This window comes from Amphibalanus amphitrite, unplaced genomic scaffold (genome assembly GCF_019059575.1).
Source record: "Amphibalanus amphitrite isolate SeventyFive unplaced genomic scaffold, NRLGWU_Aamphi_draft 001503F_arrow, whole genome shotgun sequence".
Taxonomy (NCBI): domain Eukaryota; kingdom Metazoa; phylum Arthropoda; class Thecostraca; order Balanomorpha; family Balanidae; genus Amphibalanus; species Amphibalanus amphitrite.
In genome coordinates, this window is record NW_024882996.1 from 128,302 (window position 1) to 145,484 (window position 17,183).

A 17,183-nucleotide genomic window follows, 5' to 3' on the forward strand; every position below is an offset into this window, starting at 1 on the left:
TTTATTCCAGTTCCACCATTTCTGATCAAGTTATTTTGTTAGTTTTGCGACACGACTGGTGTGTCTAATTGTTATTATTATTATTATTATTATTATTATATCGTTATTATATCGTTATTATCGTTATTATTATCCATAAAATTAGTATTGTTTATGTGTATATATGGACATATACATAATCTCATTTACATTTATGACATTTACATGTCAGAAAGACCAATTTCATTAAATTAAAGGGAAAGGTTAAATAAATATAACAGTCGGGCAAAACAAAAATTTGACTCTCCAGTTTAGTCTTTAGAGCATGGTTTTGTCTAAACGCGAGTTAATTTATTGCCTTTTGGTCAGTTGAGTGAGTTGTTTGGTAGTGTTGATCAATGATTCTATGCTTCGTGCGCTACGAGTCTGTTATTTGAAATATGAGCTGTAGGCGTGGAATTAGAGCATGTGTTTCGCCATTGAGCGATATCCTAGACAGAATGAGGGAAAACACAGTCCTCGTCGATGAAAAGTTAGGCTTCGCTTTGCGTACTTCACTTTAGCAAAGCATTTTCCCTGTTACTATCAATGTATTTTGTGCATCATGTTGACCATTAATTTGCGATCATCTTTGGTAGACTCCTTGTGCTTTTCGCTCCCTATTTTTACATTCCTTTACATTACCTGAAAATACAGAAGCTGCACCGTAATTCTCACCTTGTTTGGATTACAATTCCTCGCCAAAAATGCCACAAGTGAGTGTAGCTAAGCTTTTACAACCTCAACATTTTGATAACCTTTGCTATTGTCTTTTTTCCCAGGGCGGCAACACCGGCCGACTCTGTGGCAAACGGCGGCGCGGCGGCGGCAAACGGCAACCCAGCGGTGGCGAACGGCGACGCGACAGCGGCAGAAGCGGCGCGTCCGCCCGGCCGCTCTATGCCTCTGGTGACACCGGATGGACTGCAGGACTGCGGATCAGGCGACGGTGCCGCGCTGGCCTCGGCCCCGGCCGGTCCGATCCCGCAGAAGGAACACGTGGTAAATGGGGAGAAGGAACACAAAGCCAAGGCGCCGTCGGACAGTGCTAGGTCGTCTGAAGTGGACTCGAAGTCGTCAGTTGGGAGTTCAGCATGTTCGGGATCGACAAAGGCACAGTCTGAACATGTGGAATCGCTCAATGGGGAGAGACATAAAAGGGACTCACACAGGCACAAGAAAGACAAGAGTCGCGGGTTGGGCGACCGGGGAGAAGTCTCAGCACCGGGAAGTCGGTCTATTTCCTCGGAGAGGTTCTCCCCACCATCGGAAAGATCGAAATCTTCCGAAAGATCGAAATCATCAGACAGGTGTAAATCCTCCGAAAGATCTGACCGATCGAAATCTTCGGAAAGATCAAATAAATCAAAGTCATCAGACAGCTCAAGATCGTCGGACAGATCGAAATCATTAGAGCGAACCAAGCCATCGAATCGACCGGCCTCTCCAGCTCCAGATCGACCCGCCGCCTTTACGAAGCCTTCCTGGCGTTCTGGGTCTCAGGACTCTGGGCTTTCGCCTACCAAGCGGTCTGAGCGTCCTCATCACAGACATCAGGAGCGTCAGTACAGGAGGAGGAGTCGCTCCTCGTCCTCCTCCTCCTCTGAGGACGACAGGAGGAGGAGGCCGTCCTCCGCGCCGGCCGCGGCCGGAGGAGGAGGGGGAGGGGATGCGCTGGCGTTCCTCACCTCGGGAGCTGGACTGAGCGGATATGGAAGAGATGGTGAGTGGAGGAGGGAGGGGGAGAGAGAGAGAGAGAGAGAGAGAGAGAGAGAGAGAGAGAGAGAGAGAGAGAGAGAGAGAGAGAGGAGAGAGAGAGAGGGAAGAAGAGGGAGGGGGAGGGAGAGAGAGAGAGAGAGAGAGAGAGAGAGAGAGAGAGAGAGAGAGAGAGAGAGAGGAGAGAGAAGAGGGAGAGAAAGAGAGAGGGGGAAGGAGGGAGGGAGAGACTGAATTACTGATTTATCCCAAATCATCGTTATTATTTAATTTGCATGTTAATCTTAATCAAACGATTTTGCCAATTTACTCACCATCCCAACATTGTGTCATGTGATCTGGAGTGGACACGCTGTAAACCGAAATATGGAACAGGTTGCCCCTTTCTTCCATTTTCACTGTTTATTCTATGTTGATTGACGGAATCGATTGAGCTGACACCTGTATTGATCGGCCCTGGTCTAAGTTACGGGCGACTCGCAGCCCGTATGACGGGCAGGTCTGTCTTGAATTCAACCATTTTCGGTATGCTTCGTGTTTCATATGTATTTTATTTTTTGTCAATACGTCTAGATGTGACCCTTTTAAACTTCATACAAATCGTTTTCTTAGATAACAATACCATGTCAAATTTGGTAAGGTCCAACATGATCCAACGAATAATAATTATTACCATCTCTAACTTCGGCTTCTATTTTACACACGTTCCGTGTCATGCACCTGCCAACAAGTCGTAACATAGTCTCTGCGGAAATTACCACTGTTGTCACTTCCCCATCGTTTCAACACCCTGTCCACCCAGTCTGCATAAATGTCTCGCTGGCGGACAGCTAAGGGCTCCTCTGACCCCAACACACCCACAGCGCATGCATACGGGTGGTTGGAACGGCCGGCGGCTCGGTCCCTGCGGCCTCGTTCTGTTTTGTGTCCGGCTTGTCGTGTTAGTGCACCGCTGGTGCAACCCGAATGGTTTCCTAGCGATACCAGTGGTTTTCTGGTTCCAGGCTGGTAGTTTGCTGGTTATGAGATCGTAATTTGCCGGTAGTTGGCTTGGAATTCGTTTGTATTTCGCTGATTATCCTCTGGTTGTTGATTTGCTGATTGTTTTGTTTGCTGTTCGCCGTTGTTTTAGTTGTAGTTCGCTGGTAATTCAATGATAATTCGTCGATCATAGGGGCCGAACGGGGGGGGGGGGGGGCACCGTGCCCCCTCCCTTGATTCTGCCATTTTAACATAAGCCCTATGGGCGTTGCAGGGAAAGAATGGGACCAAAAGTCGGCAGTGCCCCCCCCCCCCCCTCCTTAATTGAAGGTGCTCCGCTGATACTGTCGCCGATAGTTTGTTAGTAGTGCGGTGGTAATTCAGTGATGTTTTGCTGATAATTTGCCAGTAATTTCCTCTATATTCTCTGACGAAAGTCTAGTTGCATGTTTTTACAGTTGATTTAATGTCTAGCTGTCACTCAATACGGGAAGAACTTCAGGCAGAACTTGAGGCGAACTTTGCTGGCTGTCCATTGATTGCAGGATTATTCCTTTTGTGGAGTTCGGTTAGGATTTGTCAACAAAGCACTCGAAAGGGAGGAAGTGTGTGAGTTAGAATGTGTGACAGTGCCTTCAGCCGGATGTGTTTTGTCCGCATCGCTCTTTGTAACAAAGTCCATAATTTTGGCAGGGCAGATATGATGTCGAGATTTTTGCACTGTCGCACTTCGTTTTACATTATAAAGACATTTATCAAAGGTGCCCCTACTGGCATTTAGACGACTTTTAATTCAATAACTCCTGCTCTTTTGTTGTTTGCTCCTACTCCTGCTCCTGATGCCGAATTTATGAATTTCTTAACGTGAAAATTGTCTCGCGCTGGATGTATAAAGCATTAACTTTTTGACTGTCAGATCTTCGTCAAAAGGTATTCACTAGTAGACAGACCACCGCCGTTTGACAAGTGCTAACTAACGACGCCTTGTCACATGAATCTGTACAAAGTTCGGCTCCGGATTCGCCGTAGTGATTAAAGGCCCAGTGAGGGCCCTCAGCAGTGGCCGGGCACTGCCTGGAGCACAGATAATACGGGCGTCTACGACCAATTCCGCCCGTGTATCCCGTTCACTGGGTGCGTCTCAGAGGGCAGATAACGCCTGGGGAGCGGTTTCCCGGCAGGGACTCCAGCCGGAGATAGCGCCGCGGCGGGGCTGTTTATGAGGTGCTCCAGGGGAAGATATTGGCACGACAAGTGGGCGGGATTGGAGACAGATTTACTGATCAATCGGAGGAAGTCTGTGTTGCACAGACAGGTCACTTCTCCGTACTTTCAACGACTAGCTTGTCTGTACCAAACAATATGTGCTGGGAAACTAAAATTGAATAAATATAAAAGAATCAATAGTGGGGTAACCAAGGTAACCATTCAACCAAACAAACAAGTACAGTAGTTGTTTCTTGTGTTTGTCATCCGGCTCGCGTAAGCTCTTCCTAACCCGCGCACCGACGGGGGGGGGCGGATATCCGCCCCCCCCCCCTGAGGTTTTTCGCGAATAGCGGGAAAACCGCGGCGCTACGCGCCGCGAAATTTGGTATGACTATTCCCTTATCAATTTTACACATGGTGTGCAAGTTTGAACCTCCTACCTTTCAAGGTCAGGTCACCAGGTCACTTTGAATGACCCAACCTCAAGTCACTTTTTTGCAACTTTGTCACCGTGCCAGAGCTACAGTAGATGTCGGAGGCCTTTGAAAGTCGGAGGATGTTATTAGGTCATTAGTAGCTACAATTTGTTTATCTCGGAATTTTGATATCGGTGACCTAAGGTCAGGTCAATTTCGCGACCTCCCCATTATAAGTCAATGGGGGAAAAATCAACTCCCTGTTTTTACCACTAAAACGGGTCGGAATGGCCCCATATACTATACATGACTTCATATACGATCAACCTTCACTACCTTGAGGTCTGTTTTGCTGTTGGGCAGCTGTGAGGTCATGTGACGTCATCAAAGGTCACCAAAGGTTTTTGGCCAATAACTCCGTACATGAACAAGATACAGACGCGTGGATGGTCTCATTGTGTTCAGCTCGTCAAGACGCATCGAATGATATACATGATGACCTCGAGGTCACGTGACCTGAGGTCAACCTTTGACCTTGACCTTTCGAGGTCAACATATATATCATTCGATGCGGATTGACGAGAGGATCACGATGATGCCCTTAGTTTGTTCCTATCTTGACTAATTCGAAAGTTATTCGAGAAAAACTCTCCATATTTAGCGCCGCCATTTTGACTTTTTCGACCCCTGTGACGTCATCTTTGACCTGACCTGAAAATGACCTGAGTAAAAATTGTAGATCTTGACCGTGCGTATCCGATGCCGTTTACCGCTTGTCGCTATCTTGCTTCGTTCTCGAGATCTCAGGGGGGGGCGGTCATCCGCCCCCCCCCCGTCGGTACTAAGTTGGCGCAGACCCCCGTCGGTGCGCGGGTTAATCATATTGTAAGACGTAAAATGTTAAGCTTATCCTTAGATCGCTGAATGGCTTATCCCTGTTTCTGTGAATTTGTCCCCAGTAAAAGAACTTTAGACGGTAGCGTTTGCCTGGTTGAGTCGCGTATCCTGACGGGCCAATGCGCCATCGCTGTTGACCGACGTAAGGCCTGATGGGGACGGCAAATGAGGAGGCTTTGAAGACAAATTAAAACGTCCTATTTTTAGATCTGTTGTTTGCTTAGAAGTTCGCTGTAGATATGTGTTTTCAATCAGCTCAGCATTATTTCCGTTCCACCTGTGTATAAGAACTCGCCTTAGAGGTGAGTACTTACTGCATCTCAACATGTGACCCATCTGCTTATCCAGCGCAGCGGCCACGTGACCTGCGCGCCAGTCTAGTGGAGTGAGCACGTGACTCATCTGCCTGCCCAACCACGCGACGCGTGCGCCTGTCTGTTGCAGTGACCACGTGGTCTGGAGAGAGGCCCGGCCTGGAGAGAGAGCGGGAGAGGGACAAAGAGGAGCGGCGACGACGGGAGGAGCTGGACGAGTACAATGACGAGCTGGACGCTGGACGGGTGGGTGGAGTGGAAGAGAGAGAGAGAGAGAGAGAGAGAGAGAGAGAGAGAGAGAGAGAGAGAGAGAGAGAGAGAGAGAGAGAGAGAGAGAGAGAGAGAGAGAGAGCGGCTTTTGAAAATTTTGAAATACGATACAAAATATGTGTATTGTCCTCTGCATGGGTGGGATACGTGTATTATTTGTGTTGCTCCGGTATTCGAGCTAATTACATACTTTGAAGTCATTTGTAACTCACCTTTCTTCATTTTTTTTATCATAAATCAATAGTTGTTTGACCTTAACAAGTGGCAAGTCGGAACAAACTGGTTCATTTGCAATTACATACAAGTGGCTGCAAGCTGGAAACATAGTTGAAACGTTTTTCGACTGCCATCTCATTTGGAATGCTAGTGTGTTTCTGAACACCGCCTTTATTAGTGGATACATTAGTATATATTATTAATGACCTTGTGCGCGCTTGGCGTTCCATGTAACCCTTATACAGAACAGGAACAACTTACATTCCTTATCGCCTCGCTTCGCCTTTCCTGCTTCAGTTAAGTCCTATATTTATACGTTCATTAAAGCTCTTCCGTGCAGTTGCTCAGTAAGTTCGTCGCTATGTTCTGTGGCAACCCGGATTGCTAATGCAATTACGAGTAGGCTGTGTTTTCTGCTTTGTCGACCGCCCAGTACTGCAGCTCGGGTTACCGTTTCAACATTCAGCCTTATCAGCCGGCCGGGTCGAAGCGCATGATTGCAGCTAGACCTCGGCAATCGGCACTAATGACTTGATTTAATTGAGTCGGCACTGTGCCTTTGGACTGGAAATCCGGCGTAAATTGTCAACAGACTGAACACAAATCGATAGTTGAGCAGCCTCTATAGGCATTTGTTTGAATCAACCAATTATGGCGCCTTGTTTGGAATAGTCGCAAACAAATGTTCTACTCAAACGGCTTTCGGAAGGAGCCATTCTTCTAAATCAAGGAATAGAATTAAACTACTCAATAACCATGCAGATGATTCAATGCATCTCGCTGCTAAAGCGCTCGGACAGGAAATCTCCCATGATCTGGCGGCGTTTTAAAATGAGATATCGCGTCTCTTAACGTCCTTATTCGACGATCCGTCAGAAAGGCGCCCATCTGGATAACTTTATGACAAAGGTCGTGACTCCTATTGACCTTGGCGATCGGGGCAGGGTGTGGGTGGATTGATTTTTGCATGGAGGAGCTCGGGATGTGATTAGCTAATGGTACGTCTTGAGAAGGAAGGGGGAGGGAGAAGGGTAGCCAGACAAGGATGAAGGGGAGCAGGGGGGGGGGCGAGGGAAGCTCTCAGCTCCAGCTTCAGCTCTCAGCAGCTTCTTGGTGAAGAAGCTCTCAGCTTCTTCAACAACGGAAAAAGCTGTGGAGTGGTGTTGGGTGAACACAAATGCAAGTCGGATGATGCGTAGAATGGATTTAAAAAATTGGGACACTCCATACAAATGTTTGTCAATCTGACGATAACCAATAGTGCCTTACGTACCCACTCCACCAAGCAGTGGAAAACAGGTATACAACTGTATTACGGTGAAACGCTGTCAGCCGGAGTCGCCGTAGGCTGTCAACTATCTTCAGGTGCTATTCTCGGTTTGACAAAAACAAGTCTCAGTCGTAGGGATTCACATCCGTCTTATCACGGAGCACAGCTCTTGCTTGAGATACAGCAGTGGCACTCATATTGCTCGCCTGTATGTAGACATTAGGCTACGCACTTACATTCGGTAGGCCTTTGTGCATCCTGGAGAACCAATAACGTCTTGTGTTGACATGTGGTCAAATATGTTTGACGCACCCAAACATAATAACTGTCCTGTGCGGGCATCGCGCGTTGTTTGTTGTGATCCTAACCAGCGTTGGAATTCTCATTTTCAGTCCTAGATGATAAAATCTGTCCGTAGAACAGTAACCTGACAGACTGCGGTAACTTACCGCCACCTCATGTCTTGAGAGATATTGTTTCGCTTTTTTACACACGAGCTGAATATTTGGACAGAAAGGAAATGGAAGATTCCAGATACAGGAGTATATATTTGTTAGGGACCATGAATTTAGGACCCGCTAGAGACCGAAATATGTTTATTTCTATCACAAATATTGACCTGTTGCCTTATCCTCCAACAGGTGAAGAAGGTGCGCGGTCACCGGGAGCGTCCCGTTCTCGACCACAACCCGTTCCAGCGGCTGCAGGACGACCGTCGGCGGGAGCCGGGCGGTCGGGAGAGGGACCGCAGCCCGTCCCGACACCGGAGGGACAGGAGGGACCGCCGGCGGGACGACCGGGACCGACACAGACACCGCCACCAGCGCCGCGACAGCCGCGACAGGGTCTCCCGGTGATGGGTGCGCACTCGGCGAGACAGACTACATCGAGAGAGTTGGGGAGAGGGAAGGTCAGTTGATGGAAGTGATTGCTGACGGGTGAAGGATACATAAAGAAGGTTAGGAAGCGAGAGGGTCAGACGGTGGAAGTGAGAGCGGACGGGCGCTGATATATATCGAGAGAAGTTGAGTCGGTGGAAGTAATGGATGACAGTGGTATGATCACCACGTCAAGAAGTCTCGCAGTTCTAATAATGTCCAATATGTCGGCACGAGGGCCTCTCTTTGATGGCTGTCGAGCGCGGAGAGCCCCTGCCTGCCTGCCTGCCTGCCTGCCTGCCTGCCTGCCTGCCTGCCTGTCTGCCTGCTGGACGGGCAGATGGGTGATTGAAGTACGCCGAGCGGAATGAGTGGATTTCCACGAGCTGCAGCAGCCGGATCCAAAGCTGATCAGTAACGAGACAGATCGGCAACGATACAGGTTTGAAGAGCTTTGTGCCGCCGAGTGTGCGGCAGTTGAGTGAGGCGGAGTGTGTCAGCTCCTACCGCGGGATTCTGCGTAGGTCGAGTGCTGGTGATGATTACAGCGAGCGGGATTGTTAGGCTGGAATGGTACGCTCAGAAGTGTTGGTGGAAAAGTCAGAGGTGATGGTCGTTTGTCGTTATGAGCTGGTCTGGGAAGCTGGCAGGGATGAAGCGATCGCTGTATATCAGTGAACAGAACGGAGGGATGTCCGCTGGTTCGCATCGTGCCGTGGGGCGCACGGATAAGCCTGACAAGTGAAGGGATTGAAGACCAGCCACGTAATGGAACGCTGCGGCATTTGTACGACGTTTTGACGGCATGAGCTCACGGGCAGACTGCGTCAGTGGATGTGATTAACGCTGAAAAGTCGTTGCAGATCCAGCCGCCCGTGTCACTATACTGACAGCGTCGCGTCGCTCGCTTCTGCAGAGCCCCATCACCTGTCATCCACAGTTAGTCAGTGAGGGCTGACATCCCGCGATTTTGAGACTGATCAGACTGTAACGGGAATGAGTTGCCCCGGGCGTTTGAACTCGATCGCCTCATTAACTGTACCGATTCATGCTGAGCATGAATCATTGAAGCCACGTGGTAGCTCTCTGTGGGTGAAAGCCACGTGCGAGGGCGACTTTTTTCGCGGCATATTCTCGTGGAAGAACGGTTGTGTGTCTCAAGTGTGTTTGACATCAAGTGTTGGATGCAGTTGACATTCGCCGACTGGCAAAAGAAATCGTTTGCCAAACGCGGGCTATGGGGGCATTGTGGTGGTGGTTTGCAAGTGTTTGTTGTTTTACGTGTTTTCATCGACAGAAGTGGTGACCGTATGTTAGGCTGGGCTACGTTGCGATGTTTGTGGAGCTCTGACCTGCGCACAGTGGGGATTTTTCCGATCTAGCACGTATTTATTCGTAGAGGGCAAATCATAGGTAGAATTGTAGCCAGATTGTGCACAGATGTTGGCTGGTGTGTCCTGGTGAGAATTTTACCTGTAAATGTGCATAATCAACATAGTATAGGGGGTTCAATTGGACCCCCCGCTCAGCCGTTTGGCCCCTGATCAAGCTAGAGCTTCGCGGAAAAGTCAAGCGTGCTGCCTATGACGAAATTAGGCCGAATATATCCAATTTCAAAGTCCAAGGTCATAAGCTGACTTTCCAAGTCAGTTTAATGACCCAACTAAAGTTGGGAAATCGAGACCTCTTGAAACTTCGCAAAGTTAGGGTGTTACGGGGTATTTTGGGGTGCTGATCACGAATTTCATGTTAGTTTTGATCACAGACGATGTCTTTATGCATTTAGGCCAGGTCGGGTCAGGTCAGGTTAGATCAATTAGTAGGCGTCCTGCCGGCCATCCATAGAAGTGTCACCTACTACTGATAGCTTCGTAACATGGAACGAAGGCACTAGAACTACTTCGTAAATATTCAAATGGCTGCTAAAATCGAAATCAGCACCAAAAACTACCCTAGAAACAAGTAAAACTCGAAAAAGTGAACCAAGGTCATCAAAAAGTCAATGACCTTGACTTGACCTTCACGTGACCTTGACACCCACCATTATGCATGGCAACAACATCATTTCACATATTTGAACGTTTAAAACCACAAAAAGACTGGAAACCGCGGATAATGTGAGCTGGCATACGCCGAATCGCGATTCCGGCCAAACATGGTCTCGAGAAATATGCCACAGGTCAAAGGTCAGTTGGGTCAGAGTCATGAAATTTTTAGGTTAGATGTAAAATTGATGATCTCGAGGGTACCGAAAGTTTCGGCACGATCGGCCGCTTTTTGCGCGAGTAATTTGCGGAAAACCATGGGGTTTTATCCGACCCCTTCCCCCTCCCCCTCCCCACAAGTGCGATGGTTAATAAGGTTACGGTATGTATAATTTACGCTTGTCATCCTATTCCTAATGAATGTGTCTCAGAAAATATGCATCATATAAATCACGAAGTAAAATTATTCGCCTATGTCCGGAACATACCTATATCGTGCTGTTTGCCCTAGCGCTCCTCGAGTGGGGTGTTAAGATACTCTAATGTGAATATTCCGTGTTCAGGCAAGTTTCGGCAGCCAAACTAGGCGTTGTCTTGTGCAGAAGAAAGTGGCGAATTCGATAGGATATATTTCGGAGTGGAAAAGTGTGGAGAACATTGTTGATTTCCTACATTTATTTAGAATACCATTCCTTCAATATGGTGTTTGTAAGGGTTTTTTGTAAAGGGCATTTTTGTGACCTTAGTAAGGTTGTGGCATATTTTCTGTTTGCCATTCCATTCCTAATAAAGGTGCCTTTCAGACGATATGCAACTTTAAGACCTCGCAAGATTAAAACCAACAGGACAGGACAATGAAATTGAGCTATACTTTCTTGCCTTGCTGAGCCCATTGAGTAATCACGCATGAGTGTGAACTTTGGGCGCATTTTTCCTAGTTTTGCTGTGGACATACAGATAAAACAATGCCATATATGAAAAATTCAGACATTTCTTAGCCCTACTGACACAAAAAATAAACAAAAATCCAAAAAATATTTTTTGAATTAATAGGCGCTAGATCGGAAAAATCCCCACTGTGCTGCGGTGCGATGTGGTGTTTGTCAGGGCGAAGTGTTTGTGATCGGTCCGAGGCAGTCGCCGCTGTCTCGTGAAATGTGATCTGGGAGGGGAAGGACAGACTGAATGAAGAGAAGGGTAACGATATGCGCCGGGTCAACTGCAAGAGGTGTGGCAACTTGGAGTGGGTTTCGCGGTCGCGTTCTTCGCTGCCTTGGCCAGTGAATGTTTGGACGGTTTGAGCCGGTATAGCACTAAGTATGGGCGAAGTGCACTGACAGGTTCAAATCTTCCACACTCACACACTAATTCCGGCGATACGAAACGGGCCATGAAGACTTACAACGGACGACAAAGCGAAAAGGCAGTGTGGTTTGGTAATATTTGTGTTTGCTTGTAGGCGCTGTCTTGTGTTTTGATATCGATAATCTTACAAATGGGTCTGTTTGGGTATTTTTGGCGGTGAACTACGCGAGAAACGCTACATCCGGGTTCATTGGCGTCTCTCGTTGGCGTCTGCGTAGATCACTGTGTGGTTCTACCAGCTGTTTCGCCGTTTTCGATGCGTGTTGATGACAAGTCAAGCTCGGTCGGACGAGGTAAAGCGTTTGTTGTAGTTTTTCTGGTTGATTGCCCGGCTCTGGTGAGCTCAGTGGTAGTTTGGAGGGGAGTTTGGTCACATGCCGGGCTGACGCCTTGTCTGACTGCTGCCTCTCCCTTCCTTGGAGGACAGAGGTGTGATGTGTTTCATAAGATTGTGACGGAAATATGTGACTTCACATATGTAGTTTGAAGTCCTCATCGTGTGAATGAATTGTGTGGAAAAGAAAATCGTGATGGGAGCTGACGCGTTTTGTGTGCTGGTGGTTCTACAGCGGAAGGGTGGATTGTGGAATATGTTTCACCTACGTCTACATCTGCTTTTCAACTTTCTCGAACTTCCTTGTCGAGGAATGGGGTCTGAAAACACGACGTGACTATTACTTTTTCGACAGGGTGACGAAAATGTGGTGTTTTGCATATGCTCGCTCAGTCCACGCAAAAAAAAAGATCATTTATAAGGTTCCACTGCGTCGAATTCGTTTCGAAGATCTTCCCTTTCGAAGGTGGTGCCTAACGATGATCGTAGATGTTCCTTGATGATCTCTGACCACGCGATGACATAATTTGAATTCGTCTCGGTCCGCATCAATTTGTCACTGCAGGCTGCAGCTTAGGTTGGACATTATGCAAAAGAATGATTTCTGAGCACGCGACCGACTTGATAAATGGTCCCGAATCGACGGGGCCGGTGGAAAATGAGAGCAGGCTCTGATTTATGAAAGCTTACTGGACAGCGACTCACTGCCGATTTGCCGCGCATAGGTTGGGCGTGTGATACGAGTGAGTGCCTGTGCTGTGACACGAAATTTTGAATATACTAATTGCTAGTCGCGAAAGAAAAGTTATCAGGCACGTTAACGGAGTCAGTGCAGTGCCCTACGGCATCTACGGCATCATTGGGCCGAATATCGTACTGGAAGCACAGATCAATTTGGAATAAGACACGCGATACCATGCGTTGGTCGGAGAATGTTCATGACTAAATTTTCCTACATGCCGGGGTATGTCTTAAGCACAGCACGAGCCGGGCAGTAAAACTATGACCAAGAAACTATCGGTGTCAAAATGCCATGTTATATGATAGGCCGGGCAGGAAACAAAAGTTTACTGCCCGGGTTTACTGCCCAGGGCGATGACCTTTAAACTACAGTTTATCGCATTAGCCCAGAGGTATAATTGACAGGGAATATATGACTGACATCATTATTACATGATGTTTGCCGCGTTAAGTTAGAAAACTAACATTTTTTGGTAAAAAATATCTGCTCTGCTTATCAAGGGCTTTGAAATATTTAATATTGGTTACAAAGCCGAAATTATGGTAAGATATGCGCCTATTAATTAATCGAAATCCGTTATCGCTTGTTGTCTTATTTTCGTTTGATATGTCCACAGATACCTTGGGCCTGAGTTTTTGCGTTATTATTTGACAGTTGTAGTCCTTGCCTCGAAACAAACATGTAAAATACGGAAAATATAATGTATTTCACGAAAGTTTAGCCATACCATAGGGCATCAACAAAGTACGATTACATAAATAAAGAAAAGATTCTTGCAAGAGCACTGGAAAATTCACGTTTAATCACTAGGAATATTATGCCTTCTTCTTCTTATGTCGTGGCAAATTATTTATGTTAATGTTCCTTGGATATCCAGTTTTTGTGCCATTCTGAGTTGATATTTTCAGACGCGATTCTTTTTGAAGTAAGGTATTTTGATGCATTTTCTTCTATAAATTTCCTTCCACAGCAGTAGCGCAATCACTATTAGGAAATTATGGACAAAACAATTGTATAAAAGTGTCACCAAAATTTGGCAAAACCTGTCGAAACTACTTAGCTATGCGGCATGTAGGAAAAATCTTACTGACCTCAGCCGTACGAAATTATTTGGAAACTCGGCTTGCAAAATTTGACTCCGGCCCTCGTGCTCCGCACTCGGGCCTCCGTCAATTTTGCAAACCTCGTTTCCAAATAATTTCGTCGGCCCGGTCAGTAATATATAATGAACCGGTACGCGATCAGATTCGCCGCATCTGTGACATGAATACGATAGCAGGGAGGAGCTATCCGTGGGTTTCCCCGCTCATTGATATTTAATTTCTACTAACAGCCGAGACTTCTTATGACGCATGTTTACAGCACATATTGCAATTTAGCTCAGCTCCGCCTTGGGACAAGATAACAGCGAATGACATCGTGTTGTGCTTTGCTCTCGGAAGTGATCGTTGTAAAAGTCACCGAAAATCCCTGACCACAACATCCGCCGTTTAAAGGTAGTGTGCCAGCTTTCTTGGACCGTATGGAGTTAATGGCCCAGATAAGGAGAACCGGATTTTTAGAACTTATCCATACCTTCAAAACTCATGGAAACGTCTTAAATTCTTCAAATTTTGAGTACCCCAGTGCGAAATTCGCCCCGACGGGTTGTCGGTCGTACCCCAACCACATTTCACACCACTATGAACAATAAATGCACACACTGAAATCGCTATTACCGATATGCTCATCCAATCAAGTTTCGATAAACCCGTTCATCATCATCTCCTGCGGTTTCGAACACGCCTGTTAGGTGGCTTCTGATGCTCGTCGAGGTCGGAATTTCCCAATACGCGTGGTGCGTCGGGCCGCGCGCTCTGACTTCGGCCAAGAAAAATGCGTCAGCTGATCATTGTCATTTCTGCCACTTGCGTGTGGTGAAATGGGGTCATAACTTATAAGACGGCTTTTTCATATCAATTATTTTACATAAAATCATATTTCAAACCATAAATAATGTTCGACAGCCAAATAAAAGAAACAATACCAATACGGGCTTACAGTTTAAGGCTCGACATTGTGTTGTCTACGATTAGACAGCTGATAACTCATTCCCGTACGTCGTATGGTCGTAACACTATAATGACCTTTGCTTATTGTCACAAGTGCGCCGCATTCGCGATTGTTGCCCGACGCCTGTTTGCAGGTGAGCCCACTACAGTTGTTATACATATCTAAAAACCGAAAAACTTTTAGGCGAAAAAGGCACTATTCCAGGCCCATTTTGGATTTTTTTGCGATATTAGGTAAAAACAGAAGCTTCTTATCCTAGGAAAAATAAAATGGGAAATCTTTCAAAGGTGGCACACTACCTTTAAGGTGACCTAGCCTCGGCTGTTCTGTTCGCTATCTCATTTACGGCGAGTTTGTTCTGCGGCAGACGGTGCTAAAGGTCATTTTGCTATCTCGTCACACGCGATTGACGCCTCTGTGACAGCGCGTTTAATCCAGCCGTGGACGTCAAACAGACCTGGGCGCTCTGCTAACGCGCCCTGTTGACCGGCTGTGATCGCTGTTGACTCCCGATGTTGACCGGGCCCTGTCCGAGGCGGTGTTAATCTCCCACCCCCTCGCGGCAGGTTTGTCAGAAACGCCCGTCACCCGGCTACCGCGATTGAAGCTGACATGTGTCTCCGTCCTGCGCCACTTACGTAATGTGTGTCGGCTGCAGACGTCCGCGGCGGAATCGGCGCGCCATTGGCGTTAGTGGCGCGCTGCTCCCTGTCTGCGTGGCGTAGGGGAGAGTGGGGATAACTGGGACGCGGGAGAAGTGGGACACCTTCAATATCTTAGTGACCGATTGGACAAACAATTTTGTTTTTGCATATTTTCTCATGAATTTAGTCGGGGCACGTCACAACCAAGCGGTTTCCTTTTCCGGTTGCCTGTCTCTGAGATATTGAGTTAGGGTCTAAAATGTGATTTTTTGGCATTTTACTCTAATTCAATTTGCCGCTTATTCAGCGATGTGAAATGTTCAGGCCGTTCACCTTTGGATATCAGTGAAGTCATCTTAATTGTGCAGAAACACTTTTTTATGTATCTGTTATACTTTTTGTGTGGGAGAGCAGCTGAAATAAAAATGACCATAGAGATCTTATATACATATATAAGATCTGTATGTATATAAGATCTCTATGAAAATGACGACTTGGGGAGAACTGGGACAACGTGCCTAAACCCTGTCCCAGTTCTCCCGCATGCAAATGCATGGGAATTTTTTCCAGGATACTCAGTGCTGTCAGTGTAATTCAAAAAAGATAATCGGGGTGATTTCTTTAGGTGTCAACTTTAAAAACACCTTCATCTTCGTGATGGATGGGTCATCAAATTTTTATTGTATTCCATTTAAATCACATTTCTCGACCAGTCCCAGTTCTCCCCATGATCTGTCCCACTTCTCCTGGACGTGTCCCAGTTCACCCCATTGTCAACCTTTCCTAAAATTTAAATTTGAGAAGTAACACGTGAACAAACACTCATAAAAACAGTAAAGAATGAAGAAGAAATAAACCGTTTACCAGTAAATGCAATCCATTTACTTAAATCTTAAATATTCTATTTTTTACCATTTTTCAAAGTTGACATCAAAATAATGTCCCACTTCTCCCCAGTCTCCCCTACGCTTCTGGGTAACGCCTCCAAACTCCGCGAAACGTACCGTGGGCAGATGGCAGATGGAGAACCTAGGGAACTATAGGTAGGTATTGGTAATTTTTCATGCCAGATGTGAGCACCAACCGCGCCAGTGCACGGTGCAGTGAAACTGCTTCACTGAATGCAGCCATATTGACTGCCTTGAAACGAAACACGTGATTGATACACGACTTATTGCGATAGGGCAGCGGTGCGTTTACCACCTACGCTCTCTTTCCGCCGCGGTATACCTAAGCAGGCGCGCCAAATCATGTAATGTGCATTGTGCATTGTCACGTGCTGCATTAGGTATGCAAGGTGCCTACCTAGCTGAAAGCTGTCGCAAATACATCGATCTGTAGGTAGGCACTGATCTCTGGCAGCTTCTGCTAATTGCCCGGAAACTGTTTTTTTTTTAGATAATGTTTTATAACTTTTGAACTGAACTGACCCGGGTCTTGAACTTTGACGTCTCAAGTACGGCGTCTACTTGGTCTTCCTGGCCTGCAGAAGCCTTCTTCCTAGTCTGAATTCCGTCCGATAGCCTGTCCTCCATGGGGGGACTGAAAGCTGATGGCAATGCAAGTTGAAATTAGTGATGACACGATCTTGACCTAATGGGTAGCGTGTTACCAGTTCAACTCGAGAAAAAAAAAGTAGGTATGGCTCACTAACCTACATATTTGTTACGTTTTAGTAGCTGATTTGATTATTAAAACCGCCGGTATTACAACTTAAAATCAATTAAATCATACCTACTTCTGAGATAAAGTTCATGTCCTATACCTACATATCATATAGGTAAATGCAACGTGCACTTGTAGCCTCAGAAATTTTGTCCAATTTGGTTCCACTTGGTGCCTTCGCGCATACAAATCGAAAAATAGCTTAGATATC

General features: G+C 46.7%; 1 protein-coding gene across 3 annotated transcripts in view; it reads left to right on the forward strand.

Moving 5' to 3' along the window:
• LOC122373484 (ubiquitin carboxyl-terminal hydrolase 36-like) overlaps positions 1–12,071 on the forward strand; it is a 70,296-nt gene extending 58,225 nt beyond the window's left edge. For all 3 annotated transcript variants that reach the window (XM_043351593.1, XM_043351592.1, XM_043351591.1), the window contains 3 exons: positions 801–1,741; positions 5,682–5,797; positions 7,949–12,071. In XM_043351593.1, coding sequence (XP_043207528.1) covers positions 801–1,741; positions 5,682–5,797; positions 7,949–8,164 — 1,273 coding nt within the window. In that variant the 3' untranslated portion in view covers positions 8,165–12,071. The remainder of the gene's footprint in view (positions 1–800; positions 1,742–5,681; positions 5,798–7,948) is intronic.
• The last annotated feature ends 5,112 nt before the right edge of the window (positions 12,072–17,183 follow it).